Below are 14227 nucleotides of genomic sequence, written 5' to 3'. Positions count from 1 at the left end.
TAATAGGACAACTAGCCATCCTATGTTCTTCGGCCTCTGTATTTCGGCCGTCATTCTGCTTCGCTCTTAGCTTGGCTGTTCACGTACAGTTTTCTTTCACTACTCAAACCTTCTCTTATACTCCGCCTTATTGTTCAGCTTCTGACTCAGATAAGTGAGGCTGTATGCTGCGATGGGCCCCACCTTTAAACTTTATACATGAGTCAGGTTGTACAGCACAAATAACAGTTCCTGAGGTTAAACGACCATGCTGTAACTCCTGTAAGTTAATGTATATCTAACGTAAGGTGTGGCAGGCATCACCTTCTCCCCACCTAACACAGTCAGACAGAGCTAGACGATTAGAACAGGAAATCATAGATTGAGTAATACTGCAAAAACGTGAAGGGTTTATGAGCTACATTAAGTCCGTGGTTTGACTGCTTCCTTTGGGCTATGTATTTTCCTCAATGCAGGGGAGGAAAAACGGCTAGTATATAAAGACAGCACATTGCAGGTGGTGGGGTGAGAATGGGACAATCTCAGTCTGTATTAAATGCAAGCCCCAGTGTGCTAATCAGTTGGATTTCATGTGTAGTGCAGAGCACTGAGTGCATGAAAAATAATTTCTGAAAATATTTTCAAAATGATATTCAGCAAACAATGCCCTATTACTGTGGCCAGGAGCCAAAAATGAAAGACCCAGACCAATAATAAATGCAGCTAGTTCAATCAGTCTCTCAGTGGCTGTTCTGCTCCATTCACTACTCTTTCATTCTCATTTTAAGATGTATTGTTTACAGGTTAGTGTAGTAACTGCTACTTTAACTCTTAAGCATTTTTGACAGAGCCCGAGCAAGTAACTAATTATACACATTCTGTGCAATCTGTTCTTTGTTTCTTGCTTACATATTTCACTCTGTTCCCAAGGGTCTGAGTAATCAGCATATTATCATTACCAAGAATGGGACCCAGCTCTCTTGAGTCTCCAGTCAAGGTTTGAAGTTTAAAGCTTTGCCTCTGCTGCTACTGTACAATATAGTCCACTTAGATAGGTTCATAGATTTTAAGGCCAAAAGGGATCAATATGGCTATCTAGTATCATCTCCTACCTAATACAGGTACTAGAATTTAACCTGGTAATTCCTGCATTAAGCCCATAAATTGTTTGAGCTCTCTTTTATAGCATATCTCTTGGAAAGACATCCAGTCTTGATGTAAAAATCTCAAGTGATGGAGAATCTTAGGTGAGTTCCAGTGGATATTTTTTCTCACTGTTAAAAATGTACAAATAATTTCTAGTGTGAATCTGTCTTGCTTCAGCTTCTAGCCACTGTATCTCATTATGCCTTTGTCTGCTAAATTAAAGAGTCCTCTATTATCAGAAATCTTCCCCCCCATGTATGTACTTATAGACCACGATCAAGTCAACACTTAACCTTCTCTTGGATAAACTAATTAGACTGATCTTCTTTAGACTTGCACTGTACATGACAGAAAATATTATTCATATAACACACGCACTTTATACATGCATAATCGCAGCTAAAAGGAGCACAAACTCCACAGAAGGTATCTAATTCACACAATGAAAGGATTTTAAGCCCAGATCTTCAGAGGTATTTAGGCACCTAACTCCCTTTGAGGATCTGGGCCCTAGCTATCAAAACTGTACATAAACTTACCTACAAAGTGCTTAAAATTAACCAGTACTGCTAATGATTAATCTTTTTTCTCTAACTAAATCAATACAGTTGTGAGCAACATATCAAGAATGATACAATGAGGAGGCAAAGAAAATTTCCTACCTGACATGAGTCACCCACATATTCAGGGGGGCAGGAGCATGTCTCTACATTATATGCAATGCTTCCACTTCCTGTACTTGTGGCTTCTTCCAGCCCAACCTCACCCAGGGTTAACCTCTGACTCTCTGTATAGTAAAGACCTCTGATGTGTAAGCCATCTAGTCTAGACAGGACCATCATCAGTTCTTCTCTAGATACCAGGTTATTGTTGCTCGCATGTCTGAAGTTTCCCTGTACATTAATGATATAAAGTAAATATGGTCCTGGGGTGAGTTAACCTCCAATTAGCTTGGTGGAAACAGACACTGCAACAAAAAGGGAGGATGGTAACAGAAAACAATCACTTAGCACCACTTCCTGCAGACTCAGGGAAGGGAGGGTGAAATAGATGTGAGGAAAGTGGGTAGCAGGTATGTAAAGAAATGAAGGGTGGGAAAAGAAATGGGGGAACATCGAGAAGGGACATAAGAAACCCATATACACACTTTGTATATTTGCTAGCCAAGCAACTGAGACTATATATCAGCCCCAATGACTATAGAAGACCTGTGAGGGAAGTCTGGAAGTCAGCTGGAAAGCAGCAGAGAAAGAGCATTGGTAGGGATATCTCCCCCAGGAAGAAAGGAGCTGATTAAGCATTTTTGGTGGTTTGGGAATGTCAATTAGTGATTCAAGGAACAGGAGATGTTTTTGGTGCCTGAAAACCAACAGTAGAAGGAAATGGCGCCACAGAGAGTTGTTGAAGTAGAGTGAGACTCTGTAGGAAGTGGACCTGTGTAATGAGAGGCCTGGACTTGACATGACTCACCGCCATCTTGTGTATGGATTTAACATAACTCACAGCCATTTCAGACACCTTAATTTGGAAACAAAACTACAGAGTCAGGGGAATTCGGCCTTGGCATAGGCAGACAGATAGAAAAGCATTAGCTGCAGATGCAGTCCTATTAACAGGAGATAGATAGATATTCACAAAGTCAAGAGAATGGGAGAGAATGGACAAACTAACTTTGAATTTCTGTAGTTTCTTCCTGATAATAAAAGAGCATGAGGTTTTGCTGTTGAAAGTGTATCCCACTAACAAAGCATAAAGATAAGTAGACCTTGAGAAGTTATTACTAACTTCGAAAAATGCAAAAGCTAATGAGTAGGCTGTCTTATGCATGTGAACCCCTGTATAGTGAAAATGATTGGTTAGTGTTTTTTGCATAGCTATGTTTTAAGTAAAATAATTGGTTAAGGCATAGATAAGAGAGAACCTCATTTTAACTATATAATGAGGGTCAGAAAAGAAGCACTTTGGAACTTATTTCCGGGATACATCTCAAGATCAAAGCTGCCTGAACTTTTTAACCCCTGCATGACCAGACTGTGTAGAAGCTGCAGTCCCAGACGACATAACCCTGACTGGCCATCGGGAGACGTCTATCTGTTTTATTGGGAGTGGTGAGCATAAGATGCTTAGCGTGTGTATTCTGTTGATTTGTTGCTAATTGTTAATAAATACTTGTATATATTTAAGGATATTCACTGTGTGAGGGCTCTTTCATTGGGAAAAGGCCTCACAGACCCATAGAAACCTGAGTCCACCGGGAATTGGTGTTAGCCCTGAGCCCATGGAGGGGTAGTGCCCTGAGCCCACAGAGGGGTAAAGTTGGGTCCTGTATGCCCTGAATACCCACACCAAGCTTCTATCCCTGGAGACAGTCTGCTCTTCCACCTAAGCAAAATGACTCACTTGGCTACAAGCACTGCTCTAGAGAACCAAGCCTTCCATGAGTTGGAGGGTTTCCAAGATGATGGGATATAACCCAAAACACCGTTCCGAGAACTAATTTTTAAGGCAGTACCCATTATCATATTAATCCTCCTGCCTATTTCTAGGCAAAAGGATTGTATCTTGGGACTGTCCCAAAACACGTGAGCCAGTGTGACTCCAGGCGAACCGCATCTCCAGCAGCTGCCTGTTTTGGCAACGCCAATGCACTGTAACCTATGCGATGAAATCTTAAACTATTCCATTTATATTTCTTACCTCAATTAGCTGCAAACGGCCGTAATACTGTCGGTCAGGCAATGGGTTGTTAGGATCCACATAAACTATTTTCATTTGCTGACCCTGTGTAAGAATAATGCTTTCATGCTGAAATTTGAATACTTTTAATGTTACGGTATTGATATGCAGTATAAGTTGCTGAAGCACAGTAATTCTGTCATTCAGCAGATACAACTTAAGTTATCATACTTTAATGGTATTCACTATGACAACAAAAAGATGCACTTTTGGGTGAGGATGGGGAGGGAAGTAAAAACAAAATATGACCCAGAAAAATTTCTGACCTTCAATCCTGATGCAGTGAGAGAGTCAAATCAGATATTACAATGCCCTATGCAACACATTTCTCAGCCAGCACATTAGAAGGTTGGATTAAAATTAAAGATGGCCTGAAGAAGCTGTTTTCAGATTCCCATCAAGTTTAAGGTACACTTTGAGTTTGGATTTGATAGCATGGAAATCTCATGAGAACAGATATTCTTGTAAGATTTCAGCTGCATTTGAACCAGAAAAGAAAATCCCCTCCTAGTTTTGTGCCAGGTTCAGACATGGGGATTTAAATGACAAATTTAAGGATCTAACTTTGGCCCGTAGCTAGTTAAATTCAAATCTGGTTGACCTGAAGTATATTTCTACCCCGTTCAGCAAAATCTAATGCTTATGCTTAATTTTACAAAGATGAAAAGTCCCAGTGAAATGAATGGGATTAATCCCACATGTAAAATAAAGCACACATAGAAGTCTTTCCAAGATCAAGACCCTTCTTGGTAACAAATGTGCAAGGCTATGATTTATCTTTTTAACAGGTGTATTTTAAGGGGAAACTTCCATTTTATGTTTTTGTTGCACTCAAGTCAGATATGTGTAATAAGAAGTTACCTTAGCAAAACACATAGATACGAGAATGGCTTTGACCAAAATGTAATAAGAACACTTGTAAAAATGCAGCATCACGGTAGTATACATTTTTAGAATGCTTTACTAAAGAGCAATCTTTTCCAATAGTACATTTTAGATAACTGAAAAAATAGCACTGTGTTGAGATTTCTTGAAAAAAATTAAATGTGAAATGAAGTATTTCCCTGATTTCAAAAAGCAACAATATAATACTTACTGTTAGCTGTACATCAGGTCTTTTATCTAGAAGAATCATGCCTTCACTAGGTAAGCCAAAAGATTTCACTAGGTAACTTAGGTAGCCACCGTACGAAGAAAGCTATGACAAGATGTTCAAGACGATAAAGAGTTTACTGCAGTTTTGCTAAATACTAAAATCATTTTGTATTTGTTCTCCCTCCCACCCCGCCACGCATTGTAAATAGCGTACTTTCTCTTTGTTCCTCTATTCTAAATATGCAAATATGCATTGTTTGAAAACAAAATCTGGAATGAATAGAACAATCATCATTACCACTTTGGAGTCTCTTATTCTGATAGCCAGTTTATATGACTTTTGTTTAAAGGGTCACTGTCAACTTGAAAATCGTATTTCCATCTGAGGATTTTGGTTCTACCATTGTTGTAAGTAACCATTGAGATGACAATAACCGAAAGAGTTTAGAGATGTTTTTTTCTCTATTTTTGAGCTTGTTTATTCTGTGCATTTTATGTCGTTGTGTGTAGTCACTTTCATTATTCTCCTGAAAGTCAGTTGCACCTTCTCTCTCAAACACCAGCACAATGATATCACCTTCATACAATGCTTTTGGGGGTGGGGAGGGACGGGCTTGTATACATTTTCTTCCCCAGGATCTTCAGAGGGTTTTATCAATAGCAGCAGCAGTAAAGCCGACAATGAAACTGAAGAGGCAGCAGACAACCATATGCACAGAGAGGAAAGATGGCCAAGGAGAGGTCAGTTTGAACACGTTTAGTGGTGGTTTTCTCAGGCCAGCCCATCCTACTCTTATAAACATCACACCTCACTAGGAAATCTTAGCTCAGCTCTTCTTATGCAGACAGAGCTCCTACTGATGTTAATGTATGTAAAAAGAGGACAATATTGTAATCAAAACCAACTATACAGATTTCAGAGAAGAATTTTGTCCAGATTGTAAAACAGGTGTTTTACTGCTTTTTCTACAAAGCTCTGTTCAAAACTTTTGGAATCAAACACCTCATTTATTTTGGGTTGCTCTTCAGCAGGAAGGAATTTGTGAGAATTGATGGAAGTTCACTAGAGCTAGATTTTGACTAATAAATCCATTTTAGTTGCTACACAAGTCAAACCCTTTTCTCTGGAGATGAGTAATTAGTAAAACAAACTCTTTTGGCTGAAAGGCAAGAGTAGTACTATTGCTAAATTGCAATCCGTTTTTTTTTTCCAAACGGAGCTAGCAACAACATTTTATCAGCCAATTCCCATTGCACTCCACATTGTCTAATCATACAGTTGTTTGTTTTTGTTTCTGACAAGACATGCAAGATAAAGCAGAACTGCTTCATCAGTTTTAGTCTCTTGTGAGTAAACACACTTTTTATTCTGCACATCACAATATCAAACTATGCATGCCACACACACATCCACTATAAATAAAATAGTTACTTTTTGGTCTGTAGTTTTCCTTCCTTTATGTGTAAATATGTATTTTAGTAGGCACTGGCTGTGATCACTATAGTTAAGGTGACAAAAGAGTTTGTAAAACCAGAATGGCTATCCAACTACAGAAGCAGTTTCTCCTCCCTTGGTGTTCACACCTCAACTGCTAGCAGAGCACCTCACCTTCCCTGATTGAACTAACCTCGTTATCTCCATACTGATTTATACCTGCCTCTGGAAATTTCCATTACTTGCATCTGAAGAAGTGAGGTTCTTACCCACGAAAGCTTATGCTCCCAATACTTCTGTTAGTCTTAAAGGTGCCACAGGACCCTCTGTTGCTTTTTACAGATTCAGACTAACACAGCTACCCCTCTGATACTTGTAAAACCAGAGTGTCACAATGCAATCCCATAACTTTCCAAAACATTCACTTTTTTAGGCTATTTTCCATGCTTGGTCTCTATCCAAAGAAGATTTTCCTTTTGGAAAAGAGATACCTCTAGGAAGTTCTGACTTTGAAAGTGAAAATAAAAATACACTTTCATTATATTAAAAAAAATATTAACCATGACATTCTCTTCAGAGAGGCATGGACTCTTAACTTGTTCGGTTTCAATGTTAACATTTAGCATAGTATATTTCTTCTCTTCCTTCTTTTTTTTTAAAGTTGTAATCAATATAAAGAGAACTTCATAAAATTAATAAGTACCACCCTAATCAGTACTTACCTGTGGTGATATTCACCAGTGTGCAGTGGGCGAGCATGAGGGCTATGCACTACTTAAATACTCAAAATGGGGCCCAAATGGGACTTGAATAGTGAATTGCACCCTCCTTGAATACGACAAATGTCTGTCCTAGTGGCTCCCTACATGTGATGGGGTGGATGGATTCCACATTCCATCTGACAATCAGAGTATTGAATCTATGTGCTGTATAGCCAGCTACCATTATAAACACAACTGGGACAGCAGCTGGACAGAGTAATATGACACTGAAGCTGCAAGCAATCAGCAGCAATGTGTAAAGTGGTCAACATGATCCACACGGTGGAATGATGACAAGTTTAATAGACAGCAAGCTGCTGCTTCCCTTAAGAAGCAGAAAGAGCAGAAAGAAGCTCAAAAAAGCTGATAGTTAAAAGAATAGTGTTCTCCTCATATGATGCTTTGACCTGTTGCAATTAGTTAATAAGCACACAGTTACACCTCTACCCCGATATAACACTGTCCTCGGGAGCCAAAAAATCTTACCGCATTATAGGTGAAACCGTGTTATATCGAACTTGCTTTGATCCACTGGAGTGCGCAGCCCTGCCCCCCGGAGCACTGCTTTACCGCGTTATATCTGAATTCGTGTTATATCGGGTCACGTTATAAGTAAGTAGGAAACACGGTAATACTTTCACACAGCCATACAATCCAAGTTATTATATCAAACAAACAACAATACATTAATTTAATATTCACACCACCTGGAACTGTTCACTCCTGACAGTAGGATATCAACAATAAAGGGGGAAGTTTTCAACAGCAGTTGAACAATTAACTGCCCTTTATGCTTTTGAAAATCTCCCCAAAGATGTTCAAAGAGTCTTAAAAGGTACCATGGGACAGCAGCAAGATATGAGGCTGTGGTTCAGAAATTGCCTCAAGAATACCAGCTCCCAAAAACTAGCCAGGCCAGGAACAGTGTCGACCACAGAGTTCATGTAAACATCTCCCCAACATCCACCAGGATGATTAATCCAGCATTATAACTGACTGCACTTTCAATGCTGTCATCAAAAGCCGAGTGCTGTGATTTCAGGAAAGTCAGAGGAGGGTTAGGAATCCATAGGGAAGAAAACAAACATCTCTTAGAAAAAACAGAACAAATATGATCACACCAGATTAGTTAGGTGTCATTTACCTTCTCTCCCAAGTAGGATTGTGGTGCCACCCAGTATAAACTGTGCACAGAGGCAGGCAACTCTTGAACATCAGCAACTACACTATTGCTGCCTGGATTGAAGGTTACGGGGACATCAATGCTATTGTCAGCTGTCTCCACGCGCCAGTTCCTCATATCAACAAACTAATTACAAAATATAAAAGGGAAATTAGGGCATGTTTAATCATTTATTAAAACCTTTCCAAGTTCAGTGTATAGCGTCATTTATGAGACATATCTTATTGATTATATAATGTACTGAGGATAAAATTCACCCCTCCAGAGACAGACATCACAAAGCCTATGCAACATTTGTGTCCCACTTAAAAATGCCTCAGAAGGGGCTTAAGTGGGACATAAGTGGTGCATAAGCCTACTGTTTGCCTTCTGCACAAGGGTGTTTGATTTGTTACTGTGGACTAAATTCTGGCCTTGGTTATATGTAAACACAACCCCCACTGAGGTCAATAGAAGCTGCATGTATACAACCAAGGATAGAATTTGGCCTTATACAAATTTGGCCATAAACAATTTCCCCCCTTTAAATAATAAGTCTTAAAAGGTCTTCCTAACTCATCTACTTCCTGAAACCTCCTGCACTAGTGCTGCACTAACCCTGTGCCAAAATCACCAGTGCTTTGTTTAGTCTATTGTTTTAAAAAACTGTTTTTATTTTGCAGTTTTAAACAAAAGCCAGAGCAATAATGTTTTACAGGAGTAGGTGTCCTCTGCAGGGATTCTGTCCCATACTACAAAGAAAAACAAACAGATCAAATGACATTATTTGAATAGCAGCGGGAGAATTATTTTACAGTATACTTCAGGCCTTGACTTCCTTTACAGCTTAGCTGGAAGTCTCAACATTAGAATTAATTATCTTTTGCTTGGGTTGAGATAGGTGGCATCTTTCATTACACTACAGAGGAGAATGGCTATATGGACTTATAATAGCAGACATAAAAATTAATGCGTGTGTCTCAGAATCACTCACAGAACAATCTGACATCAAAATATCCAGACGCTCAACAACAGGCTTCCGTAGGAAAAGCTACTACAGTTATTGGGTTAAATCCTGACTCCACTGACACCAATGAGAGCTTAGTCATTTCCTTTAGTTGGGCCAGGATTTCACCCATTGTGCTTAAATAATAAAGTGCTACAATCCAGATAACACCTAGTCTACATCTGAGCCTAAACCAAACCTCTAGATCCAGATTCAAACATTCTCAAAGTTCAGGAATATTTGGATCTGTATTTGAACTTTGAGATGTTTGGATCAGAGACGCAATTTAACAGCGAAGTGACAGTGCTTCAATAACGTCCCTTAGATCATTTTTCTCCTGTCTGTTATTAGAAATGTTTCTTGTAATGTCCAATTTAAATATTCCCTTGTTTATTTTCAGGCTGTTGCTCCTTGTTTTCAATGCTTATCAGCCTTAAATATTCCTCCCATTCATTTATGTTATCATATGAGTGTATCCCAATTTCCCTCCTCCTCCTCCCACCTTCTTGTGTCATGTTTTTCCCTATGAAAATGAAGAAGGGCAGAGCCTGTTCACATAGAGAGCTCATGTTGAATATTACCAAGGGACCTCTTGCACACTATCTAGGTCTCAAATACACCTGTAGTGCGTATTTCCTACAAGCCAGATATCAAATCAATTGCTTCGTTAACTTATTGGAAAAGTATAATGTAACTAGATATCTCACTTCAACAAAGTATTTGATGGCTGTAGCCACCTAGAACAGAGGACTGGTTTCAGCTCTAGCTGAAACAGAAAGGTAGACAGACCATTTTCCACAGGACAGCACTTTCAGATTCTGCAGGGGTCTTAAGGAGGCTGCACCATAATTTGCACTATTTCTTGCAGAGAAAGCATCTCATGGGAAACATAACACTTTTCAGTGGTTTCCCGAGACTATTTCCCATTCTCATGATTCAGTAAAATACAATTTGTTATTTGGAAGAAATCTGATAATTGCTTAATGGGATACATGCCTGTACATGATAGTAACTAAAAATATACATTAAATATACCTTAGTTCTACGATTACTTGTGCTGTGACAGTTGCTAGTAGCTCCAAAACAAAAGCAAGAAGTGCAGCCTTTGGGATTAGAAGGATCCAAATAAAATGATCCTTGATGGCAAATGTCACATTGTCTACCTTCAACATTCTCCTGTTAAAGAACAATTGAAAAAAGTTATTGGTCAACCCGCAAAATACCAGGCAGCTAAAACAAAATTCCTACAGGAACATTTAAATATTATAAAATATAAGAGAATATAAATGTGAAATTGTTATTTATGGTCTTCTGTAAATGGTATTCCAAATGCAAATGAAATAGTCTCCTCTTGAAAGGGAACTTCTGCGCCAATAACTTATTCATAGCTTTGTCTCTTGCATGCACAATGGGAAGGTCTCCTTTCTAGCTACTAAGTATACAGACCCAATTGAATATCAGCAGTGTACGTTGGGTATATATAAAAATACAGTTCACTGCAATTTCACATGGAAAAATTACATCGTTTTTGAGAAGCCTTTCCACTAGATCTGTATAAAGAAGTAGTGGAATTACTGTAGCTCACTGTTGAGTAATGAACATTGATCAGTCCCAGCTCTGAATACTACTAGGTGATTTCCTTACCAAAATCCTCAAGCTGGCTCTTCCAAACCTACATGTGAAAGGTCACATATGAAACTTCACATTAACAGAGTTCAGTCTATGCAAATCACAGCAATGGCAAACATCGTGCATACACTGGGGCACTGAAATGTCAATTACATCAAACGACAAAAAAAAAAAAAAAAAAAAGCCTGAAGCCTAGTGGATATAAAAAAAAAATCAAACTGCAGATGCAAAACAGAGATATGTGTATGCACATAGCGTTTCAACACATATGTGCACACATAGCATGTAGTAGCTTAATGTACTGCATAAATCTAGGTTTCTCTGTGAACATTAAATGTATTCTACAAACTTCTTAATTGCAGTTTATTTGCAATCCAGGCAAGTGCTACAATGCATTTTTGATATAACTGTATTTAATTCTTATCTAACAACTGCAAATAACAAATTCACTTTATTAGACCCATTAAATATGAAACAGCCACTGATATGGAAACTGATATTTGTGAATGCACAAGTATCTTGATTCATCTGACCTTGCAGAGACAAACTCCTGTCTGTGGATCACAAACATCTGGCTCTGTTCCATCTCTGTTACAATTACAGGGAATACAATCCGGGAAACTGTAAGAACCAGGACTGCAGCGATCACATCGTCGCCCTGTTATTCCTGGCCTGCACCTTTACCAACAAAACAAACAGAAACATTTAAGTTTGTTTGTGTAGGGAGAAGGTGTCACAGGAGTGGGAATAAAATAATGCAAAGGATCTAAAGTGATCATCTGGTCATTAAACACCACTCATGGGGCCCAACTGAAACAGATTAGCATTTTTCTCAAATTGTGAGGAGGACTGCAATTCCTAACAATGGTCACTCAACCCAATGGGGGTAGTTTGATTTTCAGGACTGCAAGTGTTGAAGTTGGGGTTCATGTTCTGAAGCTGTTCAGCATCTGCAGCGGGGAGGGACTCCCTGCACACACAGGAGTCTGAAACCAGCATGCTGTATCCCAGGCAGGAATCTGCATTGAGAAGAGCTATAGAGCTGAGAATGAGTGACCATTTATCAAAGCGCCCAGCTGCTAACAACAAGATGGGGTTTCCCAATGGAAAGATTATATAACTTACTGGGCTGTAAACCTTGTTTATACAAAACTGTTCACACTGGGTGAAATCCACTTGGCTCAGACACAAAGCCTGAGTAACTTGGCATTATCTGGGTGAAGGGTGGTATAAGATGAAATCCAACCACAAAGTCAGGACATGAGATAGCAGAGCACCTCCTTTTGTGAAAGCAGCAACTCCTCTTCCATAGCCGCTACTCCAGCTTCTGGAGTGGACCAGCATAGTCTGGTGAGGCCACTGGATCTACAAAAATGTGGATCTTGTGACCTATCCCCCTCCTCACCATCTCGTTGCTAGCCTCTTCCCACAGCCTCCCTCTGCAACTCCAGTGCAGGGCTTCCAGGGAGCAAAGGCTCTTTGTACAGGAAAATACTTCCAAAGTCTAAAAATGTTAACATCTGCATCTCTAGGTTTTATCTGTGCTGGACCTGTTTTTAAAATCCTTTGGCAACCAGGGGTGTGTCTTTGGCTCTCAGCACCCACGTTTTGAATATGTGGGTACCCAAGCACTGGGAATATACAACTAATAAATAGTTTAAAAGTGCTGGATTGAATACAATGGGCTGCATTTGATGCAGTATATGAGCACAATTAAGCATTTCACCATACACTGGGGGAGGCTTGTCACACTCTTAAGTACATTACCCCCATATCCTGATAATAGAAAGTAAATTTGCACATAGAATTAGGACTTTGGACTTTGCTGTAATCCATGGAATTGAATATTTTAATCAGCATGTAATGGCTAACTTGGCAGTTTAATGATTAGTGCTTTGCAGAGAGAGAGCGAGAGAGAGCAAGAGAGAGAGAGAGCTCTGCTATACCATCAAGTATTGCTCATTTATCTTCCACTATAAAGTACTGCTTATTTAGATAGGACAAGGGCGGTTTAGGTTGGACATTTGGAAAAGCTTCCTAACTGTCAGGGTGGCTAAGCACTGGAATACATTGCCTAGGGAGGTTGTGGAATCTCCATCATTGGAGATTTTTAAGAGCAGGTTAGACAAACACACTTGTCAGTGTTGGTCTAGACAATAATTAGTCCTGCCATGAGTGCAGGGGACTGGACTAGATGACCTCTCAAGGTCCTTTCCAGTCTGACGATTTTATGATTCTCATGAGCTTTCCCTAACTGGCCAACAAGTGAAAAATATCACCATTATGGACAGATGACAAAGCTTTTCACAGAGAGAGGGGGGAAAAGGCAAAATTCCACTTCTTTGGCAAAATAGTGAGTTTGCCTCAGGCAGAAATTTGTTAATTTCTTAGTGATAAGAGGCTTAGGGCCGTTCAGAACATGGGGATGCGTCCCTGACTATCCTGGCTAATAGCTATTGATGGACCTATCCTCCATGAACGTATCTAATTCTTTTTTGAACCCGGTTATACTTTTGGCATTCACAACATCCCCTGGCAACAAGTTCCATAGGTTGACTGTGTGTTGCGTGAGGAAGTACTTCCTTTTGTTTGTACTCTGGGAAAATGAGGGCTTTGTTGGTAAACTCCATTCATGGGATTAACAGTGGAGTGGGAAAGCCGATGCTCCATTTTTGGGAGTCACAGATGAATACGTAAGTTAAATTCAACCAGCCTTGAATACCTTTGTTGCATCAAAAATTAAGTCAGAGTGAGAAAAATACCCTACAGCCTCTCCAAGGATTTGTGCTTGCCACGAAGGGCTCTCTTATATTTACAGGCAGCTAAAAAAATGATGACTGCGATGGGATTGAAGAGGCTTCAGAAGTTAAGAGAATTCACTGCAGTTGCAGTTGTACACAATAGTTTTTCATATAATGTAAATCAGAGGATACATCTAAGGAGTGTATTCTCATCACACTGTGCTGGCAGTCAGACACATATGGCTTCATTTCAAAGGTGCTTAGCACCCACAGCTCCCTCCCAGTGAATAATATCATGCAGTGACACAGAGTGTACGTTTCATCAGAGGATTTCAAAGCTCTTTTCAAACATTACTTAAGCCTCATAACACCTTATGGGGTAGGTAATTAATATTTTAAGAATTATGGAGGGAGTATTGTTACAAAGTGGGAATTTTCTGTAATATTTTTATGAAGCCTATGTTTGCCTCCGTTTCCCTGTCCTTTGCATTGCTACTGAGTGGGGGAAATAGGGTTAAGTTTGTTCCTGGGGGGAAT

The 14227-nt window shown here is 39.5% G+C and overlaps 1 protein-coding gene across 1 annotated transcript in view; it reads right to left on the bottom strand.

The window, feature by feature from the left end:
• Positions 1–14227, bottom strand: part of LAMA3 (laminin subunit alpha 3) — a 191470-nt gene that overhangs the window by 55689 nt on the left and 121554 nt on the right. The window contains exons 36-41 of the mRNA XM_026659438.1: positions 11483–11627; positions 10356–10496; positions 8297–8461; positions 4958–5059; positions 3823–3906; positions 1788–2018 (exon numbers count right to left, since the gene is read on the bottom strand). Of these exons, the coding sequence (XP_026515223.1) occupies positions 1788–2018; positions 3823–3906; positions 4958–5059; positions 8297–8461; positions 10356–10496; positions 11483–11627 (868 nt within the window). The remainder of the gene's footprint in view (positions 1–1787; positions 2019–3822; positions 3907–4957; positions 5060–8296; positions 8462–10355; positions 10497–11482; positions 11628–14227) is intronic.

This window comes from Terrapene carolina, unplaced genomic scaffold (assembly GCF_002925995.2).
Source record: "Terrapene carolina triunguis isolate 2854851 unplaced genomic scaffold, T_m_triunguis-2.0 Scaffold58, whole genome shotgun sequence".
In the NCBI taxonomy this organism is placed as follows: Eukaryota; Metazoa; Chordata; order Testudines; family Emydidae; genus Terrapene; species Terrapene triunguis.
The sequence above is the reverse complement of the archived record's forward strand: the minus strand, read 5'-3'. Positions and strand labels throughout refer to the sequence as shown.